Source organism: Rhipicephalus sanguineus, chromosome 3 (genome assembly GCF_013339695.2).
Source record: "Rhipicephalus sanguineus isolate Rsan-2018 chromosome 3, BIME_Rsan_1.4, whole genome shotgun sequence".
In the NCBI taxonomy this organism is placed as follows: Eukaryota; Metazoa; Arthropoda; class Arachnida; order Ixodida; family Ixodidae; genus Rhipicephalus; species Rhipicephalus sanguineus.
This window is the reverse complement of record NC_051178.1, coordinates 201290329-201311490: the sequence shown is the minus strand read 5'-3', so window position 1 is coordinate 201311490 and position 21162 is coordinate 201290329. Positions and strand designations below refer to the sequence as shown.

Genomic DNA, 21162 nt, shown 5'->3' with positions numbered 1-21162 from the left:
ATATTGTCGAATTCGCGGTCACTGACCCGCGGGACCGCTACGGCTCCTCCGAGTGGCTGAAAACGCCGCCATGACACAATTTGACAGCATAGTGTACCAGCACAGATTTTAAAAATAAATTGAAATTATTAATGTAGTTTAATATGAGTGGACGCTCCAAGTTTAAGTTCATTTTTAGGTTTGCGGCATAAAATTTTCGCGTGGTTCAACAAAGAATGAAATTATAAAATCTCTACCATGTTTAGCTGCAGCTTGTTTTTTTTTATCCCGTTTCTAATCATTCCGAAGAAATATTTTTCAATGAATTTTCCACAGGTACGATTAATGAGTGCCCGAAGAAATTAATGAAGTACCGTTGAGATATGAGATTTCGCAATCGGGCTTCTTCGTGTACAGACATTCCGGCGACGCGTTTGCGACTCTTCAAAGTTCTCGCGTAAAAATTGGGGCCGAAAAAGACGGAGAGACAAGGACAAGCGCTTCTTCGTCCCCAGTTTGGTCTCGTCGTGACCTACCAACAGGGGCGTAGCCAGAAAATTTTTTCGGGGGGGGGGGGTTCAACCATACTTTATGTATGTTCGTGCGTGCGTTTGTATGTGTGCGTGCCTATATACGCAAGCAAAATTGAAAAATTTCGGGGGGGGGGGGGGGTTTGAACCCCCCCAACCCCCCCCCCCCCCCCCCCCTTGGCTACGCCCCTGCCTACCAACTAGCCGAAGCCGCCACTCTTCTGCGTAGAATTGACTCGCCTATATAGTTTTGAATGTCCTCAGTCGACGCGCCCGGCCGATCTTTGTTGCAGCGGCGTACAGAGGGCAGCACCGTCACCCCGGGGGCAGAAACTCATTTTCCGCGCGTTGTTCGCACCACTTTTAGAGAGCGGCATTATTCCTTCGACGGCGCTCTCAGTGAGACCGTCCATTGAGGCACGATGCTGAGCGGTGAAAGAACTATTGGCCGCTGCGACTTTGTGGACCGAGTGACGTGAACCAACCTGTCGGATGGACCTGTGGGGTCAAGCGTTCGCTTTGTCGCTGTCAGCTGGGACGACTGTAGCGCCACCTTGAGAAGGTAAACGTGCACAGAACATCGATTATGTTCGCGGTTTTGCCGACTCCGCCGCCGCTTAGCCCGTGCGACAGGTGGTTTGGTCGATGCGAAACCAGATTAAGCATTCGGCGTCGCCAACGCGCCATACGTGAGCCCCCGCTCTGCCGCACGTCACGCCGAGACATGCGTCAGCTGTTTTTTTTTTTTATTCTTATTTCATTGAGCGCGCGCTCGTGTTTTTCATTGCAGAAGGCGACGTACAGCCGAAGTCGCACCGCTATGCATAGTGCGACAGTGAATTAAAAAGAATAGAGAGGCGTACCTTTAGCCAGACAGAGCCAGCTATGGGCCCCAGGAGGACGCAACAGGCGCCCGACGTTACGACTGCAGCTGCCGATATTCAAAACATATTTCCGGTGCGATATTTTTGCATAAAAGCAAAGGAAATGGCGGAATCATGAGCTGCGTAAAGCGAGTGCCAGTAAGGAATTGCGAAACGCCTGCATTGCAGAAGGCAGTCGAGCACAATTAAAAGTGCCGGTAGGCATTTCGAGCCTCAGTGCGCTCGAATGAGATTAAAGTAAGCCAGGGATCGCGACAGGAAGCGTTGACGCCAAGGGCGTGTTCTGGGTTTAATAAATTAAGCGCGAATAATTAAACAGCGCGCTACTGCGCGCCGTCTGCTGGCTTCGCTTCGCCGCAGAAATAGTGCCGTCTGCCGTGCGTTCCAGACGGGCGAGTGAGGTCAGCGCCGTGGGGGGAGGAAAGAAGTGCATAATGCGATGACAGGATTGTGGGGGCGTAAAATAAAATTGGGCGTGATGATGAGCCAGGCAAGTCGATAAAGCAAGGCGCGGAGATGTCCGCGGCAAAAGGGAGAGGAGGGACTATAATCTACCTGTCGCGTGTGTCCCTGGTGTCGAGGTTAGCCTCGAAGAATTCAAGATGGCGACGAATCGATGAGAGTCGCGGAAGGGAAAGGAGGAAGTGTTTTAGGGACAGAGAGGCGGGGGAGAAAAGGGGAGACTCTGGTTTGACCAAGTTCTCTTGTCACGTGGTGCGTTGGCAAGCGCTTTTCCTCCGCAAGATTTATTCTCCCGGTGGCGGCTCAAGTGGAGTAATGAACCATCGAGGCGAGCGTACTCGTGCGAATGGGCCAACGCTTATCGCTGTCTTTAAGCATGTTGACGAGCGCACAGATACGGCAGAGCTTTTTTTCTTTTTTTCCGAGTACAAACTTAAATATGAAAACGTTCGAGACAAGTGGGACGCCTCTGAAGATTTGTTCGAGTGTCTGAGAATCTGTAAGCAGAAAGAAAAGAAAAAGGAACGAGTCGAGAAACGATAGAGACTTACTGATAAATGACTTCTTTTTCTTTCTTCCAAAGCTGGCCACACGCCCTAAAATAGCAATGCTTAACCAATATGCGCTACACGTCATGGGATTCTTTGAAAAATTGGTCATTCGTTTTACAAGTGGCCCCTCTGCAAGGATACTTTTGCTCCGGTAATACACCGTTATGATCTGACCAAAAGTGTTTCAAAAAAGGAAGAAAAGGAAGAAAAGAAACGTGTAAGCAACACTTTTCACTCTCTAAGCTGCGTAATATTATATTCGTAACAACTTTCTATCGCTTCATTAAAGGTATGCCATGGACCAGCAGTAAGTCGGGAAGGCCTATTGCTTGCTGCACCTCGCTGTCAGTTCAAACGGTAAAGGACACTTGTTGAATGCCTAATGTGACAACGTGGTATATTGTGCTCTTCACGTTGCTGTTGTGATTCTGGACCACACTTTATTTTTATTTTGTAGCCAGGCTTCGTACACTAAGTTCGTCGCACAAGTCTGGGCACCGTCTACCTTAAAAGAAAAAAACAAACAAAAAAGTACTCCTTTGGGAATTGTCTAGATAAACGAATCGCGCATTCTTCAGTTGATGTCGCTTCTTGCTCCTCTAAGGGCTTCGCAACACACTGCAAAATCTGCAGGAATCTCAGGCAATTAGCGCCTGAGAAGAATAATAAATTTTTATAATTAAAGTAGTCGCCAGACGACATTCGTAACAAACGTTACGTTGGATTTTGTCACGAAGTCGTGACGTCGACGACGGCAGCAGTTGGCGTGTTCAAGATCAAACTCTTTATTTGGCCGAACTTGTGGCCGGCAAACGGAAAGGCAGACTACAGCAATACACACTGTATACAGTGATAGCGGCGAACAGAGCGTCGGCCGTCGATAAAACTGAACCGCGGCAAGGCGTGTCGGCATTTATACATGCGGCATCGAACATTTGAGCCTTATCGCTGGTGCCGCGTTAGTTCGAGAATGAACTCACGTTAACAGACGATCCTAAAATAATCTCGAATGTTCTCATACATTCTGGCGCGGTTTGCGCAAGTCAGCAGCTACACGTGCAATGGGCCGGTAACATAAAACATAGAAAGAAAGGAGCGTGTGTGGCATTGCCCCCCTCTGAAAAGGCATCGTGCCGGTGCTTGTAACAGAACATGGAAATGGGAAAAAAGTGCATACACAAAGGAAATACAATAAAGCAAGAAAGTACAATAAGCAACAAGTACAAGCAAAAAAGTACAATATTAAAGCAAAAAGTGCGGTCCTCAGGTTCGCTAAGGCGCATAAAACACCACATGGACGACTTCAGGTCGTGCATGGTGCCGTTGAGAGTTCGTAATGCCGTCCGGTATAACCTCGTAGTCTAGAGTGCCGAGACATCGAAGCGCCTTAAATGGCCCGAAGTATCGCCGAAGAAGCTTCTCGCTAAGTCCCCGTCGGCGTATCGGCGTCCAGACCTACACGCGGTCACCAGGTTGGTATTCCATGTGGCGTCGTCGAAGATTATAGTGACGTCTGTCGACCCTCTGCTGGTTCCTGATGCGCAGGCGGGCGAGCTGTCGGGCTTCTTCGGCGCGTTGCAAATATGCGGCGACGTCGATATTGTCTTCATCGTTGGCATTTGGCAGCATTGCGTCTAGCGTAGTAGCTGTCCGTAGGAAAATAGCCTGATAACTTACCGTTTCTTTATATGCTTTTGCAGGCGGCTGCTGGACATTCCAAAGCGCAAAAATGTAAGTTTGCTTCGTCACTGTGCACCCACGTTTGATTTTATTGCTACCCACGGCACGTATAAACAAAATTTATTTTCCGCAAGAGTGCTTCTTCGTTGGCTTCTTTCGGGGGCTCATTGCAGCTCATAGCAGTAATATGCGTGATAACCGTGTCATTATCAATAATACACGGACCTTAAGAGCCGTGTTCTATTGGTAATGACACGGTTAGACAATTGACTAACGATAGACAATTGTCCATAATAAATTTTGCGATTACGGGCTCACGACTATTTAAGGGGGGCCGCTTTCGCATGTACGTAATACGGGATCATGAATGGAAAGAACCCACACAGTACCTAACAATCGAGATTGGCCAGACGATTGCTACTGGCCAATCGCGGTGCAGATTTACAGGAAGAGCCTTGTGGCGTCACACACGACAAAGGTGCGCTCAGTACAGGCAGTTTATTTTTAGGTGTGATAACCTGCACGATGGTGCGTGTAAGCTTCTATACATAGGACATAAGCACATTGAACCAGCGCTACGGGAATACAGAAAGCTAGCGCTGACTGTAACTAACTTTTTTTTCGGAAAATGCACCTTCCGTTTACAGTCATGTTGAAAAGGAGAAAATTATCCGGCTTGACAGGCGTGCACACAAGATGACACTCCAGCTACAAATAGTTACTCATCAGTGACATCGCCTGTTTAAATAGGTTGCGTTACACCGTGCTGACCCACATCTAAAGCTTCTATTGTGTCCTGCGCGCTATGTGCAAAGACCAGGAACTCTATAAGATCCTATATCTTTCGAGGAACCACATCCTCACTACGCAAAGCTGCTTCCCCGTAAAGTCTTCGTTAAAGCTGGCTTGCCCACAGTAGCAAGCTTAGTGGGGAGAAGACTGCTGCTCCGATTCCGTCCGTTCCATATATGCGTGTACGCTCAGCCGAGTTAGAGTACTGGTGGCGCATTACTTTAGAAAATAAATAGGATCGGAAATGAATAGCACAGAAAATAACTTATAAATAACGGAAACAAAAAGAAAACAAAAACAAACAAGCAAAACACTGATCAATACAGAAAAAAAAACAGAAATGACATAAGCCTTAACATTCAATTCTTTTTTTGTCTCACATATGAAATTACATATGGCATCGCAAACGCTCCTGTGACTAAATCGCAGTACGGTAGCACCAAAGCAAGGAACCAAGCACGTCTTTTGGAGGGGTTCTTCTATTAGTCTTCTTAGAAGAATAGACTACTGGACGAGCCGGTAATTCATGATGAACGAATGCGCTTGTACTGTAGCCTTCTTCGTCTCGTCCTACGCATTTTCTCGCTATTTTCATTCATTATTAGATGCGAAGTATCTTAAGGCGGAGCTCAATCCGGTGGTGGTGGTGGTGGTGGTGGTGTGCAGCGTGACCACCCTTACTGCGCATGCGCATACCCTCTCCACACACCTCCTCTCCACTCACCCTCACCCCTTCCCCTCTCCACTTTCCCTCTCCCCTTCCCCTCTCCCCTTCCCCTCTTTCCACTTTCCCTCTCCACTTTCCCCATACTTCTCTCCCCTCCCCCTTTCCACTCTTCCTCTGAAACCCGGGCTAGACATGCCGAAATTCTCTCCTGCGCAACGCCGCGATGAGCTCGAGCGCATGCGCGTCCCCTCCCCTTCTCTCTCCTCTCCTACGCTGCCCCCTCTCGCCCGCCTGTCGACCGCGTTCCCCGCTCGCCCTGTGAGAATTAACGGCCAGGCTAGATGGAAGATACGACGCGCGTAGCGTCCCTCTTCGCGTTCCACGACGCGAGGTCGGTAGCATGCCCAACGAACGCCAACGGAACGCGATCGTGCAAGTGCTCCGGCTTCGCATCGCCTCATGGTCCCCTTTAGCGGGAGATGGTGTAATTTTTTTTAGTCTTATGCGGAATCTACACTCCGGCCTTCTCTGGTTTCTTTCTTGATACCGTCGGGGCATGCGCGCGAATGGCAAGCGCTCACACAATGGCTGAACCAGGACGTGAAGTTTCGACAACAGGTCAGTGCAGGTACCCTGACAAAGACAAGTCTCCTTGTCTAAACGTTCGCTGCAGAAACATCGCTTGGTCGGCAATTGTTCGTGTTGTTACCGCCCTTTTCACTTTCCTCTGCTGCCCTCTGCCGTTTTGGTAGGGTCCTGGTACGGGCCGGGACAACCGGTATTGCCAGAACGAAGGCCTCCGAGATCGAGGGGCATTTCGCGATTTTTCCGCCGTGGCATCGTGAGTGAGTGAGTGAGTGAGTGAGTGAGTGAGTGAGTGAGTGAGTGAGTGAGTGAGTGAGTGAGTGAGTGAGTGAGTGAGTGAGTGAGTGAGTGAGTGAGTGAGTGAGTGAGTGAGTGAGTGAGTGAGTGAGTGAGTGAGTGAGTGAGTGAGTGAGTGAGTGAGTGAGTGAGTGAGTGAGTGAGTGAGTGAGTGAGTGAGTGAGTGAGTGAGTGAGTAGTGAGTGAGTGAGTGAGGAGTGAGTGAGTGAGTGAGTGAGTGAGTGAGTGAGTGAGTGATGAGGAGTGAGTGAGTGAGTGAGTGAGTGAGTGAGTGAGTGAGTGAGTGAGTGAGTGAGTGAGTGAGTGAGTGAGTGAGTGAGTGAGTGAGTGAGTGAGTGAGTGAGTGAGTGAGTGAGCGAGCGAGCGAGCGAGCGAGCGAGTGAGTGAGAACTTTATTGTGGTCCAAAAGTGGCAGAAGCTGAATGCGACTGGAGGTCCCGCTAGTTCAGCCGGGTGAAAGAGGCGGAATCTCTTCTTTAGGTGTAGAGTTTAAGTGAAACAGTGGCAGCCAGCACACACAGCGCAAACAACGCCACGCCATTTCAGGTCTCGCTTCTTATCAGCAGAGACGCTGTTAGGTCGTTGCAGTAAAGGTCGTTGCATGCATTCTCGTTTTTTTCGTTGAACATTGCCTCATTAGATGCTACCACGGTGCGGTAGCCCAACTCAGCTAAATCTCTGTATCACGCTTGCCAACGGTGGTACTTAACGCCAGCGTTAAAGTATTGAGCAATGCACCGTGCGCTTTAGCGTCACGCAAACTTTGAAGCGAGAAAAATACTCAACTGCGACTGCATACATTAATAGGTATCACGCCGGCGCTCAAGCGCTGCAAGCTGTTGCCTAACGCCCGTTGCGAAATTCCCAGGCGCGGGAAACGAGGCCACTGGAATAATTAATTTTTACTGCTGCTTAAATATTCATTACTTCTGTTCTCTTGTGTCTTTCTGCTTTCTCGCGGTCGCTATGGAAGCAACAGCTGCTTTCAACATGCCCTTATTCGAGGAGCTTGTCATTTGTTTCGGTTAACGTTCGCTTTACAGCCCCGAGTATAGAGGAATTTATTGCTCCATGAAGTTAACTTGCTTCGTTGAAGAACCCTGAAGCGGAGATCCTTTTCGCCACCATGAGCGGCGTAGACAAGAGTTAATCTAATTGGCACTTTATTTACGTACGCAACACGTCATGAAGACAAAACGAAGAGTGCTCGCTAAATGGTGTTATATCGACTGCACATATCGCTGGTGGTACAGTATCCAATCCTTTATTAAAGGGACACTAAAGGAAAATAACAATTTATGTCAGAGTGAAAGCCCAATGTATGAGAACTTCTAAAACGGCAATATTATCAACAGCAGTGCCCTACTTACCGAGAAATGAAGCTAAATGGATGGATGGATGGATGCTATGAGCGTCCCCTTTATAACGGGGCGGTGACATGTCTGCCACCAGGCTCGAAGGATAAAAAAAAAGAAAAAAAAAACTTCCTTGTTTCATGTTGTCCTAATGCCTTATCTACATTGATTAAATCTATGTTATTATAACAAAAAATATATATTCACAGTCCATCTCTCTGCCTCTTAAGGCAGAGTAACCTTTTTTCCCCCAATTATTTAATTTTGTACTTTATCTCTACTTTTCTGCCACCAATACTCTAACCGTCTCTTACTTATTTCTATCGCGGGCGTGTTCAGCTTTCCATTGTTGTCCCTAAAACCCAAGGCTTCATGTAGACTCGTGCCCACACGTATACCTGGGTGAATATCGCCACATTCAATCAGTACATGTTCCGTCGTTTCCTTAGTTCCCCCGCAGCATGTACATAGTTCTTCTTCGTTACTGAATCTCGCTTTATAACTACGCGTTCTCAGGCAGCCCGACCTTGCTTCAAACAGTAAAGCGCTTCCCCTTGAATTATCATAAAACCTTTCCCTCCTTATTTCGTTTTTTTCCTTTTCGGTAGTTACTCAGAGCCGGCTTCTTTTCCATCGCTGTCATCCAATAAGTCTTCTCCGCCTCTCTGACCTTCCGCTTAATGCTCCTTGTTGCCATATCGCCCGCACTGCCAGCCGTATATTTACTGGTGAGCCTCCTAGTTCTTTTTCTCCACTACGTGTCAACGCTTTTTCTATACAAATACCTGAAAACCTTCTCTGCCCATCTACTTTTCTTCATTTTCCTCAGCCTCTCTTCGAATCTCATTTTGCTCTGCGCTTCCCTCACTTCAAAGCCTGTCCATCCCATATCACCCTTCACCGCCTCATTTGTCGTCTTCCCGTGAGCGCCCAAGGCGAGGCGGCCCACCGTCCTTTGATTTACATCCATTCCTGATTGCACCTCTGACTTCATGCACACCGCTGAGTTCCCAAATGTAAGCCCCGGAACCATCACACCCTTCCACAGCCCTCGAAGCACCTCGTACCTATTGTATCCCCATAAAGCTCTGTGCTTCATAATTGCAGCATTCCTCTTTCCCTTTGCTACCGATGCTTTCTCTTGTACCTCCATATATCTATCCCCTCATTTACCCATACTCCGAGGTACTTGTACTCGCTTACCCTCGGTATTTTTTGGCCCTGTATTAAGACCGTATGGTCTCCGTGATCATTGAATATCATCAATCCACATTTTGTTGCACTAAATCCTAGTCCTAGAGCCTCACACTCCCTTCCGCATATATCTGCCAGTCGCTGTATATCATCTTGACTGTCCGCAAATAAGACAATATCACCAGCATAAAATAGACCTGGAAGCTTCTGCTCAACCATCGCTCCGACCTGTTTGTGTGACAAATTAAATCCAATGTTGCTACCTTCTAGCGCTTTTTCCATCCTCACCATGAACAGCATGAATAACAGCGGGGACAAAGGACATCCCTGTCTCAGCCCCTTGCTAATTTCAACGCTGTCCTTGCTACTTATTCCTTCCCATTCTATACAAACTGTATTTTCTCGGTATATTTCTCTCAAAAGCTGTACACAGTCGTCACCTATGCCCACTTCCTTCAATATATCCCACAAAATTTCCTGATTAACGTTGTCATACGATAAATGTATGTGTCATGTGATGTCATGTGATAAATGTATCACATGATGAGCGCCACGAGTGGGACGTTTTCGAAGTGATCCCGATGACGTAGGGAAGTCGGCCTACAATAAATCACTAGTAATCAAACTAGCAGCAGTAAAAAAAGAACATTCCGAGCATCAAAAGACGTAATAAAATGCTGTTTGTTCGTTTCCGCTTGATTCATGGAAAACAAAACCTCCGTGGCGTTGCCATGGGGAACGGCGCGCGTGGTTCAAACATGGTTCAAAGGTTCCGTTTTCGCCGAACTGTGCCTCGCCCGTCTCAGTGGTAGTTTCGGGATCGCGTACTGCCGTGCGTGTTTTGCGCGCTCGTGAAAGTCGCTCTGACAGAAAGTTCGACAAATTGCCGCATGCGTGTGATATTGCCGGATGCCCGAATGGTGCACAGCGCCAGTGCTGCAGCAAGGAAACCGGTGTGTCTTTTCACTGGGTGCCGCGAAATGAACCCTTACGCTCGAAGTGGCTTAGTGTCATGCCATTGCGCCAGTGTGCTAAACAGTCAAAACCTCTGCGTGTGTGCTCGCTGCACTTTCGTACTGAGGATTACGAGACCAACCGCAACTTGGTGACGGCTTTGAATGTGCCCATCCGAGCGAGTCTTTGCCGCAGCGCCGTTGTTGCTACTGTGGGTCCCGCTACTTGCGCTCGGCTGCTACTAGTGTCGGCGGCCGCGCAGTAAAAGCGGGCAACATTGGGCACGGCAGCAGTGACGTATGAGAGTCGTATTTTCAGGCGGGAGATTTGAAGCGCGCTAACGCGATACGGACCACTAAAAACGTAATTTTATTTCAAAATAAGCACTTCCTTGGCACAAAAGCAGCACTACGAGGTTTCTGGACCGCTATTTCAACAATCAACGTCGACTTAACATTTGCCTTTAGTGTCCCTTTAAGGTGGGACGTTAAACCCCAGATATTATTAGTGTCCCTTTAAGGCGAAAGCCTTAGATTGCCTCATAAAACGCGAAAACTGATCGTCAGCGTCGGCATCGACGTCAACACGAGTGATGTAAAAATTATCATCACGTGATGATGTCGCCGTATGACGTCATCATGATGTCACAGATGCAAGAATATGTGACGTCGCATGATGAAGTCATCACATGACGTCGCTTGGTCAAAGATGGGCCGATCACGGAGGCAGTGCAAAAGCAGGCTAGGTGCAGAAAGCTTGCAGTGCCTCAGGTCTCGGAGGCATTGCAAAACCACACTAGGTGCAGAAAGCCTTTGGAGGGGGGGGGGGTATCAATATGTCGACTGTGAAGAAAAAGAAGAAGAAGATGGCTTTCGCCTTCGAGTCGTCTTAGGCGATTGCGTAAGGGACTTGTGATTTTTTGCTCGTGCAGTTGAATCAAGTTCGCTTTTGAATCTGACATAAAGGGAGACAGAAAGAGAAAGTAATGAAAGGAAACGCGCGTCAAAGAGTTGGGCGTCCGGTTTGCTACCCTACATTTGAGGTTAACAAAAATGGGGAATAGGAAGAGGAAAAGAGGGAGAAAGCGAACACTGCGCGCACGCGAGAGGATGCACAGGTGGTTACCTTTAATAGGAATCTTTACTGTCTAGGATTCCTTGGTTCACCAAAATCGATCCATTCGTTCCATAGAAGGAGCCCGAACATTCCCGATCACAACAGAAAAGATTCAGACAACAATGCTGTTCGGCTGCGCACCTCATTCATGTTGTATAGCCCGCTCTGTCTGGAACTTTTGCTCATCGCAAGGTGCCATATATAAGTGCTGATCGATCGGTGCTGTCAGAATTGTACGAGTGGTTATTATTAATCGAAGAAATGTGGGAGGTGGTCTCAGAATACATTTCCCGGATGCTCCGAGAGTTCATACATGAGATAATTATATATTTCAAGCGAGTTAAATTTCAGAGAGAGAGAGAGAGAGTAAAAAAAAAAAACCTTGAGGAAATCTAGAATGGCAGATCCCCATTTGTGCCACGTGACAAAGTCACGCGTGCTTCTGTCACTAAATGTGTGCAGCATCATTTCAAAACATGTAGGACTATTTTACACTCAGCACTACTATAATATTATTTGTTTAATACGGCTTAACTCCCTGAAGCAAGAGAGGTGTGAACAAGATACGCCATGGTGAAAGCCGCGACCAGAAATCAGACCTGCATGCGAGCTCGCGCTCGGCAGCAGAATACCACATCCACTGTGACACTGCGGCGGTGTATATAGTACATATGTTAAAAGGACGTGCTGTAGTCAACACTTGTGTACTGTGCACTCTTATCTCCCTCATCCCCATTTCTTCCACAATAACTACGTAAAGGACGACTAACAATTACCTCACCGAAACATGGCCAGACCTTGAATCGAAGGGGGCGCATACAGCTCAGAACTGATGTTGCTATCAATTCTGAGCATTGGACATGCTTTATATGAGGCATAGTACGCATGTCAAATATATTGCCAGTGGGAGCGACGACCCGCACGATAACATCTGGCACACCGGATCGGAATTCATGATCTATATACGACAGACTAACACGACCACGGCGGCCTTCGTCCGCCCTTTTTCACCAGATATCGCGGACGCAGGCTTCCTGAGGCCCTATCAACGTTGTGCAAACAAAGCAGAAACTAATCGATCGCAGGGAGCGCCCACGACTCTGGGAGAGGATGGGTGTCGATCGAACTTTGCACATGGCCCACAAGCCTTGTCGAGGCTCTTCTTTGTGGCTCCAATATTGGGTGCGTGTCACCATCATGCCGCTGCTTGCGCCTCTGCTTAGAAAACTGACTCGAGCGTACACTGTCTCCGATGCACCCCTGGGACTGACCGCTCCAGGCTAAGATCGATGGCTTCCTTCTTTACGCTGCGTCAAAGCCACGCGCTTACTCCAAGTCAACCTCTCCGTTCTTGTCTGTTATTCCTTCTTCTCTTACTCTCTCCCGCTCTCTTCGAAGGGCTGAATGCAAGCTGTGCGAGACTGCGGAGTTGTCCCGTATTCACAAGAAACTTCTCGTTAAGCTAGAACGTCCTTCTTAAGAGCAGATACAATGCATTGCGTAATGTTAGATAAAGCGGGTGGTCATTAGCAAAGAGCAATTACGGACGAAAAGTTTTACTATTACAGCCACGGAGCCCCTGACAACTTCGAGACTCGATGGCCGCTTCCTTCATACCTTTATTACTTTTTATTTTATTATTATTTTAGCGCATTCTATGTTCCGTTTATGCGTGTTACAAACACTCCTTCCCTTGGACCCACAGAAGACATTTTGAGCAACCAGCAGTGCGGGTATACATGCTTTGAGCGCCTTTCACTTGCGAGGCTGATTTTATCGTGCAAACATTACCGATAGTTCTTGGCTGTGACCTTCTTGACATACGATTTTCACATCTCGAGGACTCATTCGTGAGTTCGCACAATTGGGAGACAAGTCATAGCTTGCGTCGCATACTCATACAAGCTGCGAGCATCGGAAAGCGGTTACATAAATGCAGTGAAAAATCGTTAATGAAAACAAGATGGCCTGTGAGGCTAAGGCGAAAAATTATGCACGCGCTCCTTTATTCACGACAGCAGGAAGTCGCCGGCTTTATGTGCAGGAGCTGCGGGTGCGATATGAACAGTAGTTATGTATTTATGTGAACAATAGTACATATGTACTATACGTTTGCGCACAGTTGTCATCTTTCCCACGCAGGTCCATCCTTACCGCAGGTAGTCTGAAAAACGCATCATGTGATGAAGTTCCGAAACTATGAAATGTGCTCGACCCAGGGGATGGGCCCTTGGAAATGGTCATTAACCGTGTTCAAGCAAATTGAACGTATAGGCAAAACTGCAATTCGGCCTAGTTGGAACAAATTCATCCTTCACTTACTCGCGCAAAACACACAGGTACTAGAAGGCCTTGCAGGCCTTGCATTCGGAAGGCCTTGCAGAATTCTTGGCGGCTGATAGTAAAAGGAACAGCTGGGGCATCAGCATAGATGTTCAGGATTTGTATTACTCCTTGCCGCATGCGCCGTTGATGAACTGTGTAAAAGATTGCATAACAGAAGATAATGATGAAGTGACATTTCGCAACACGTGCGGGATGCCCATTGAGTCGTTCCTCGAGTTGTTGCACTTTTATTTAGTGAACACCCACGTGGGTTTCCGCGAAAAAACGTACATTCAGGCAAGAGGTGTATGCATTGGGCCCAAGGTTGCCCCGGTCCTAAGCAACATATTCATGGGTAGTATAGACAGGGATCTGGCAAGGTGTCTACTAGATGGTTTTGTGTACAAGGTCTAGAGATATGTAGATGACTACCTAGTTCTAGGCTGCGAAGTTCGCGAGGATGATTTCAGAAGAACTGCATTAGAGGCCTTTAATTCTCACGGCAAAGGATTAACTTTTACTTCCGAGGAACCGGTTGATAATAAGCTTCAATATTTGGATCTAGAGCTAGAATTTTTGTCTGACCACGTGTGTTGGGCGTTTTCGCCGAGGGTTGGCAAGCCGTTTTTGCATTATGCTTCAAATCATTCAAATATAGTTAAGAATGGCATAGTCACCAATTGTTTTCGATCAGCATTGTCAAAATCTTGTTCTCACAGAGCCCATGACGCGTTTCATGAACAGGTTGCTCGACTGCAGGATGCAGGATACCCGGTGTCGGTGTTGCAAGCTAATGGCAGCAGACTCTTAAGAAAGCTAAAACAGGAAAACGAGCCGTCGTTGGAAAAGGGAAGGCAGGATGGCTCTAGCTCCCACGTAGTAGTGATTCCGTATGTGCACGGGCTGTCTCATAGAATTAAAAAAGGTAGCAGGAAAGTACGATGTTAAGGTGGTGTTCTCGGCCAAGAACAAGATCGGAGGTGTATGTGCCTTGGTTAATCAAAAATGTGAAAGACTCAACAGTGCAGAAGAAATTTGTAGTATTAAACACACGCACCAAGTTGTTGACTGTGCTATCAATGTAGTATACAACATTCCGTTGTAATGTGGTCATGTGTACTTAGGGCAGACTGGTAGGTGTATTAACACTAGACTAAGAGAACACATGTCCAGTCTGAAAGGTCGCCCTGGCACACATTTAGCGCTGCAGTGTAGCGAGTGTGCATGCGCACCTTCGTTCGAAAGTACCGCTATTGTATGCAGGCATCGAAATAAAACTTGTAGGGAGATAGCGGAGGCCTATCACATTGAAAGGCACAAACATAAGTATATTAGCCACCCATCGGTTTCTCTGCTGGCAAAAGAGTTGTTGCTAATGTCAGAACGTTAAGGCGTGTGATCATGTGATGCTGTGTGCGCTTGTCATATTTTTTTTAACCTGATCGAGCAGAACAGTGGGCTGTTAAATATGTGTGTATTCTGAAAAATAAATCAGTTGTTAGATCGCGCCTGTCCTCGTAAGTCTCTTCTAGTCCCTGTGTGTTTTGCGCGAGTAAGTGAAGGATGATCGTATAGGACAGAATGGTTCAAACAGCAGGACACGCATCAATCAACTCTCTTACGCACTCTATACGTAAACAAACAAAAATTTTTCTTTAATTTCTATGTTCTTATTCGAGTTGCGACATATATAAGCAACTTACGTAAGCAACACAGTGTTTGACAACTAAAGTCAGATCGTTCTATCCCGGGAACCTTATGTTTGTGATTATACCTTACAGAAGAGCTGAAAGAATGTTGTTGGACACGCTCAAACATCTATATATGGTTCAGGAGAACCGTTATGATAACGAACGTTAGTTTGCTACTTTGTGTGACGTCACCGCACTTACGCAGGTCGTCGCACATCCGGCTGTTCCACCGGCGCAACCAAAGCCGCGAGCAGCGGCTTCTGGCCATCCAGCAGGCGGCCACTGCGGCTAGCAGGGGCCAACATTTGTCGCGGGATATGAAGGCCCTGCTCACCAACCTGTCGCCCGCCGAGCGAAGGCTGGTCGCCATCAAGAACAACCTACAGGTAGGGAAATATTATCGAGGGGCCCGTTTCTTTGTTGGACACAGCCAAATAAAGGGGACATTATTTGTTGTCTTTAACTGTAGTGTAATGACTTAAAGTGGACGAAAAATCACCCTTTCCGTCGGTGGGATCCGAACCCACAGCCGGCCGGTAATGTACAACTAAACTCGAATCGTTCTATCCCGGGGACGTTATCTTTGACGGTTCGGATCCCACCGACGGAAAGGATGAGTTTTCTTCCACTTTAATTTAGATAAATTTACGTCATAATTACTACGCTACAGTTAAAGGGAACAATTAATGTCCCACATTCTTTCCATGCCCTAATTATCTGTTCGATTCATTCGTTTGAACGTATATACTTCTGGCACCCGTTTTCACGGAGAACTGCCATATCAAAATCCCTTTGGACGAAGCACGTTTTATTCAGGCGTAAATTTACCCCCTACTGGGAAACTCTGTGCACGTCTATGTTCATAGCAGTGCGCCGTTTGTAAGATTTTCTACAAAATTTCGTTGCTTCTCCTGTAGCGTTGAAGGAGCAAGTGCTGCATGGCGGCTTTCACATTCCATAACTATGCGCACGTAGGTGATTCCTAACGGGTTAGTGTAAGGGGCAGTTTCCATTTAGGTTTATCTCCACCGCGCGCCAGCCCTTCGAGCGAGATGAACGGACGGATTACCGTACTGCGATACGGGACGGCTTGACAGCGAAAGCACATATGAAATGTTTGATGGCCGTGACGCAGCTGCCGAACAGCGCGGTCGCTATACTCCCCGACAGTCGCCCCCGCTCGCTTGAAACGCGGTGTGTGCTCGGGTTTTCCTCGTCTCTGCTCCGGTGTGCAAACAGCCGCCTATAGTGCCATCAACGGCTAGATGCATATACGTCGGAATCCATGACACCCGTTCTCAATTTAGCCGTTATTTCGGCTCACTTTCAGTGGAACACGCGCGAAGAAACAGGCTATACTAGGAGAATCTGTTGCTGGGCCTGTTGGTACATACTTGAAGAAACGAAAAAACCAGCTTGCGGACGCGTACACAAGAAGAGAAGACGACAGACACTCGCTGGAACTATCTAGTTCTAGCGAGTGTCTGTCGTCTTCTCTTCTTGTGTACGCGTCCGTAAGCTGGTTTTTTCGTTTCTTCAAGACTATACTAAAAAAAAATGAATACGAAATTCGGGAAAATCGACCTGCATCGAAAGACTGCGTGAATCGCTGTAACGCTAAACACAGACGCTTTTCCATCTAGTAGGGCCCATGCGTCCACTGCGAAATCGTCCATTGGGTAGAAAGAGGGAAACTTGTATAATTGTTGGGGTTGGGGCACCGAAACCACGATATGATTGAGAGACGCCGTAGTGGAGGGCTCCGGAAATTTCGACCACCTGGGGTTCTTTAACGTGCACCTAAATCTAAGTACCTGGGCATCTAGCATTTTCGCCTCCATCAAAAATGCGGCCGCCGCGGCCGGGATTCAAGAGGGAAACTCGCGGCGTTACCTTTGTATGTGCATACCATCAGCTTTTGTCCGATCCCATATGTGAGCAGGCCTTTATCGGGTCGCAAAACATCGATTTCATGTGCCCGCAAGAGTGGGTTGTTCCTTGATGTATATGCTCCAATGAATTGCTCTTTGCTGCTTAGAAAGCTTGCGAGACCTAACATGAGTTGGCAAGACATAGTCATCGCGAGACCTCGCGTAATTGCTTCGCAATAAATACCTGTCTCGGAGAACAGAATCCGAAATTGTGGCAGACTAGGAATGACGCTGCGAAAAACTCCACTGCTCGCGGCGCAATGCATGGACGCATTGCACGAAAGCACGGGATAGATATAGGCTTAAACGTGTTCGCTGACGAAGGAACGTAAAAAGCGCTGAGTCGTGAAGAAACTATAGCAATCAAGGACAGGGAGTAGCATTGTGCACTGTGTGCCGTGGCGTCACTCTCGAAGGTAGACAGCCTGAATGAAAACCGTGTTTTGTTTTAGAAAAAAAAAATCACAGCATATCCACAGGATGAATGATGATGAGTCGGGCGAAGCTCCGGAGGGAATCATCGATAAACCGTGAAACTCTTCCGTGAAATTCGCCCAGTACATCATATAAAGAGTGTGAAACACCGCGGTGAGGTTATTATCGAACCAAAGTCGATCACACACGTCGCAACTGTGGCCAAACGAATGAGCGAGAAATTCCCGCTTGAACCGCGCGTCGGCTCCTTGAATGTGAGACCGCTGGCGCCGCTTGGTCGCCGCTTCCCGCGCACGAGCACCATCAAGGTCTGCCAGGCGTCGCGCTCGCTTCGCCGCCGCTTCTCGGGCTCGCCTTTCGGGATCCGCTGCTCGGAGTGCACGTTGCGCCGCGGCGTCATTGGCGCGCACCGTCGCGGGATCCGCCAGGCGCCGCGCTCGCTTCGCCGCCGCTTCTCGGGCTCGCACCGCGGGATCCTGGCGACGAGCACGAGCCGCCGCGGCCCTCCACGCCCGCCGCTCCGCTTCCTCCATGCCCCACCAACGATCCGACACGTACGACGACGATCCAGGAGACTGAAAGAGGCACTCGTTCCCCGCGCACCCAGGCACAGCCCGCGCAGCAGCCAATCGGAGAGTAGCGGCACTTCCACTGCCATCTAGTGGCGATTCACACAAGCGCACTATTGCACACACTTCTATTGGACCAACGCCATCTAGGAAATGAGACGAGAAATGATGATGACGACACAGATTGTGTACAGCGCTATCTAGAATATCATCACTCAACTGCAGTTTGTATGTACTTCTATGAGACAGCGCCATCTATTATACTGTTCGGGAGATACTGCCGGTTACGCCTGACGCCGGACAAGGTTAGAATAAGAGGAGCTTCGCCCCTAAAATAATGCGCTTGGCGTCACTCATTGCATGTATCATTGCAAAGTCCTTTCGCAGCGCCTGGTCGTGAAACGGAGAGGCGATAGCGTTTCTAAACTTCGTGCGTCGTGCCGTAAAGCTCTCCTTGCGAAGTCATCAATAACCGTTCACTAACGTACGGCTATATTTTTCTCATCTACGGCATCTTTGATTTGCCTTGATCTACGGCATCTACGGCACCTTTGATTTGCCCGAGAGTTGCCTTTTTACTATCGACGAAAGCGGAGCCGACAACTCGTCTCCGCGCTCTCTCAGCCTGATGCGTTTTCAGTACTTTCCAACAGACACAGCTCTCTGCGGCTACCAGCGCAGCTGCAGGCACAATCAGCCTTCAGTTACTTGTGCGTACAGGACAAGTGGTGCACTTTTGGCGCACGCAGGTACAGGGTCGACCACATCTAAGCTGAACACCTCATTAGTATTCAAACCGGTAAAACTAGAACGTTTCTTATACCTCACGAGTGCAATGCCCGTTATAGAACGTCTAATCATGGTGTCGACAAACAAAGTAATGATTTTCCGAATTATGTATTAAACAACAGCTTCAATGAGGTCTTGAATACTAATGAGGTGTTCAGCTTTAATGTGGACGACTCTGTACATATATCCGATGACATCTTTGGTCGAGCGTCACTCTCAAAATCAAGATCAAGCTTCGATGACCGACCAATCTCCCTTTAATTACTTCTTCATGTACTTCAAGGGTGTTATGGTAGCATTCTTGCCTATAGTTAACACATGCACACATAGCTGATTTTATTGTTTCAATTACAGTCTAAAGAACGAACTGCAGAGGGTGGCTTTGCCCCACATTGTGTAATGTTGCGGAGAAGAGAGTTTTAAAGGGTGCGAATGACTCGCGTGCAGACGTTCAAGACTTCCTGCCTTTCAAAGAAAAAGGAGAGGATGATTTTGGACACCCTTTCCTTTTCTAAGCTGTGTAGTTGTCATGCTCGTCCGAAATTTAAAAATGTAGTAAAAAATAAGAAAAGCTGCGTTTAATAGACTTGTGTACAAATGGCATTAGACGTTATCGTACAATTACCTGAGAGCGCAAAATGCGCATTGAACTCCAGCAGTGCGGTTGACTATTGGTGAATTATCATCATGCCGTGCCGATCATGCACCACTTGTTCCACGCGGTTCGCAGGTGACACCTGGCCATGCGGTGCCCTTCCGGCGAGTGCGGTCGCAGTCGGTGATGTTCCAGGTTGATCCCAGTCGCCGCAGCCCCGTGCGCGCTCGCTCGCTGTCGGTCAGTGATTTCGGCGAGCGGTCCCGGCTGCAACACTTTGGCGCAGCGGAGCGACTCACGGCGCACGAGGAGGACGACCGATTCCGGACGTACACGCGCCAGGTCTACGTCCTGTTCGCGGTGCTGGCGGCGGTTGTCGCCGCGGTCGCTTGCTACACCTTCCAGAGGATCCGCCACCGGAGGGACCAACAGCCTCACGATGCGACCCAACAGCTGGACTTATGAGCAGTGAGCACCTCCGGAAACCTGAGAGGCAGTGACTGTAACGGTCCTTCGGGAATGATATTCGTTGTTGATCAATCGGTGACCGCCTCGACAGCTGCCAGGACAGTACAGCCGGCGTACAGCAAGTACAGCCGGCGACGCCAATGACCCTTCGGAAATGGCAGAAACGTGGCACGCCTCAGCTGCACCAACAAAGAAGCGGCACCGCACTCTATAGGTTCTCGAGGGAGACCGCAGCAAGCTGTGGGTATCGACTCGCTCGTAAAATCGGTGATCCTGACTCTTCAATGGCGACGTCGCGCATTTTGGCTAACACCAGGGAAACGGTCTACGCTGCACTCCACGTTTGCCCCACGTCAAGTCGGATTGCGCTGATTATGGCTTGCCAGCTACCATAACCGACCAAGACAAGACACAAAAATGGTGACGGTGTTTCGGACTTGTGTTTTCACAGTTGTCGCTTTACATGCGGCAAGGGGAAATTGGAACGCGGACATGTTGGTCGCATGCGAGAGACGATTTGATCGGTGTTGGCTTCAAGGTGTCTTCGTCGAGGTGGCGTCGTATATTGGGTATGACTGTTGTTTCCAGCAATTTGTCAAACAAGAAATACGGGCGCTGTTACACCACTCCTCCTTATTGCGTTGAATCCCTCGACAGCGCCTGCAGTTATATCGATCGCGTAACAATCATTTTCTTCGTGTGACGCACTATTTTTGCAGTGGCCTAATCGTTCTTTCGGTGTACAGCACGCTTCTTGCGAACAGTCGCTTGGTGCCATAGGATTTGATGGGCTGTGCCAATAAGTGTGTTGCTCGCGGCGAGGCGCTATGTAGAGATCTAGAGCATTGTTGCCTGTCGCTTGACCTCTTCGCCACCTAATGTCTTCTATATCTCCTAGCAATACACTTCCGACTCGTTCACGCCTGTTTCAAGAAATATGCACCACCTTTGCACTTCATCACCTCACTTGCTAAAAGAGCAGCACCGCATCAGCAAAAAGACGGCCCTATTTCATGTCGTGTTCCCTGCGCGGTTAGTGTTACACTCAGATGAACGTTTACACTTTGTAGGAACCACGATGCGCCACCTGTACTGCACTCCCTCGTATCATCTATACCTTTATTCACCACAGTGGCTCACAGTTCCTTCGGGGCTTCGATGAAATGTTTTTTCATTTGTGGCAACGCTAAACTCTGTCGAGCTCGGCAAAATGCAGAAATCACCATTCCTGTCTGGCTGTCCAGCCTCTCGACCACATTGACACAACGCTGCCCGCGTTGTCTGTCTAGTCTTTCAGCTTTCATATATACAAT

At 48.3% G+C, this 21162-nt stretch overlaps 1 protein-coding gene across 1 annotated transcript; it reads left to right on the top strand.

The window, feature by feature from the left end:
- The first annotated feature begins 998 nt into the window (after positions 1 to 998).
- Positions 999 to 19862, top strand: LOC119388112 (uncharacterized). Its single transcript, XM_037655744.2, has 4 exons — positions 999 to 1071; positions 4107 to 4137; positions 15268 to 15448; positions 19517 to 19862. Coding segments are annotated over exons 2-4 (513 nt in total). The 5' UTR covers positions 999 to 1071; positions 4107 to 4135; the 3' UTR covers positions 19847 to 19862.
- The last annotated feature ends 1300 nt before the right edge of the window (positions 19863 to 21162 follow it).

What these genes read in the sequence shown, in the direction of transcription:
- LOC119388112 (XM_037655744.2), top strand. An exon ending in CCATCAAGAACAACCTACAG is followed by an intron (nt 15,449 to 19,516) that starts GTAGGGAAATAT and finishes CGCGGTTCGCAG; the next exon opens with GTGACACCTGGCCATGCGGT.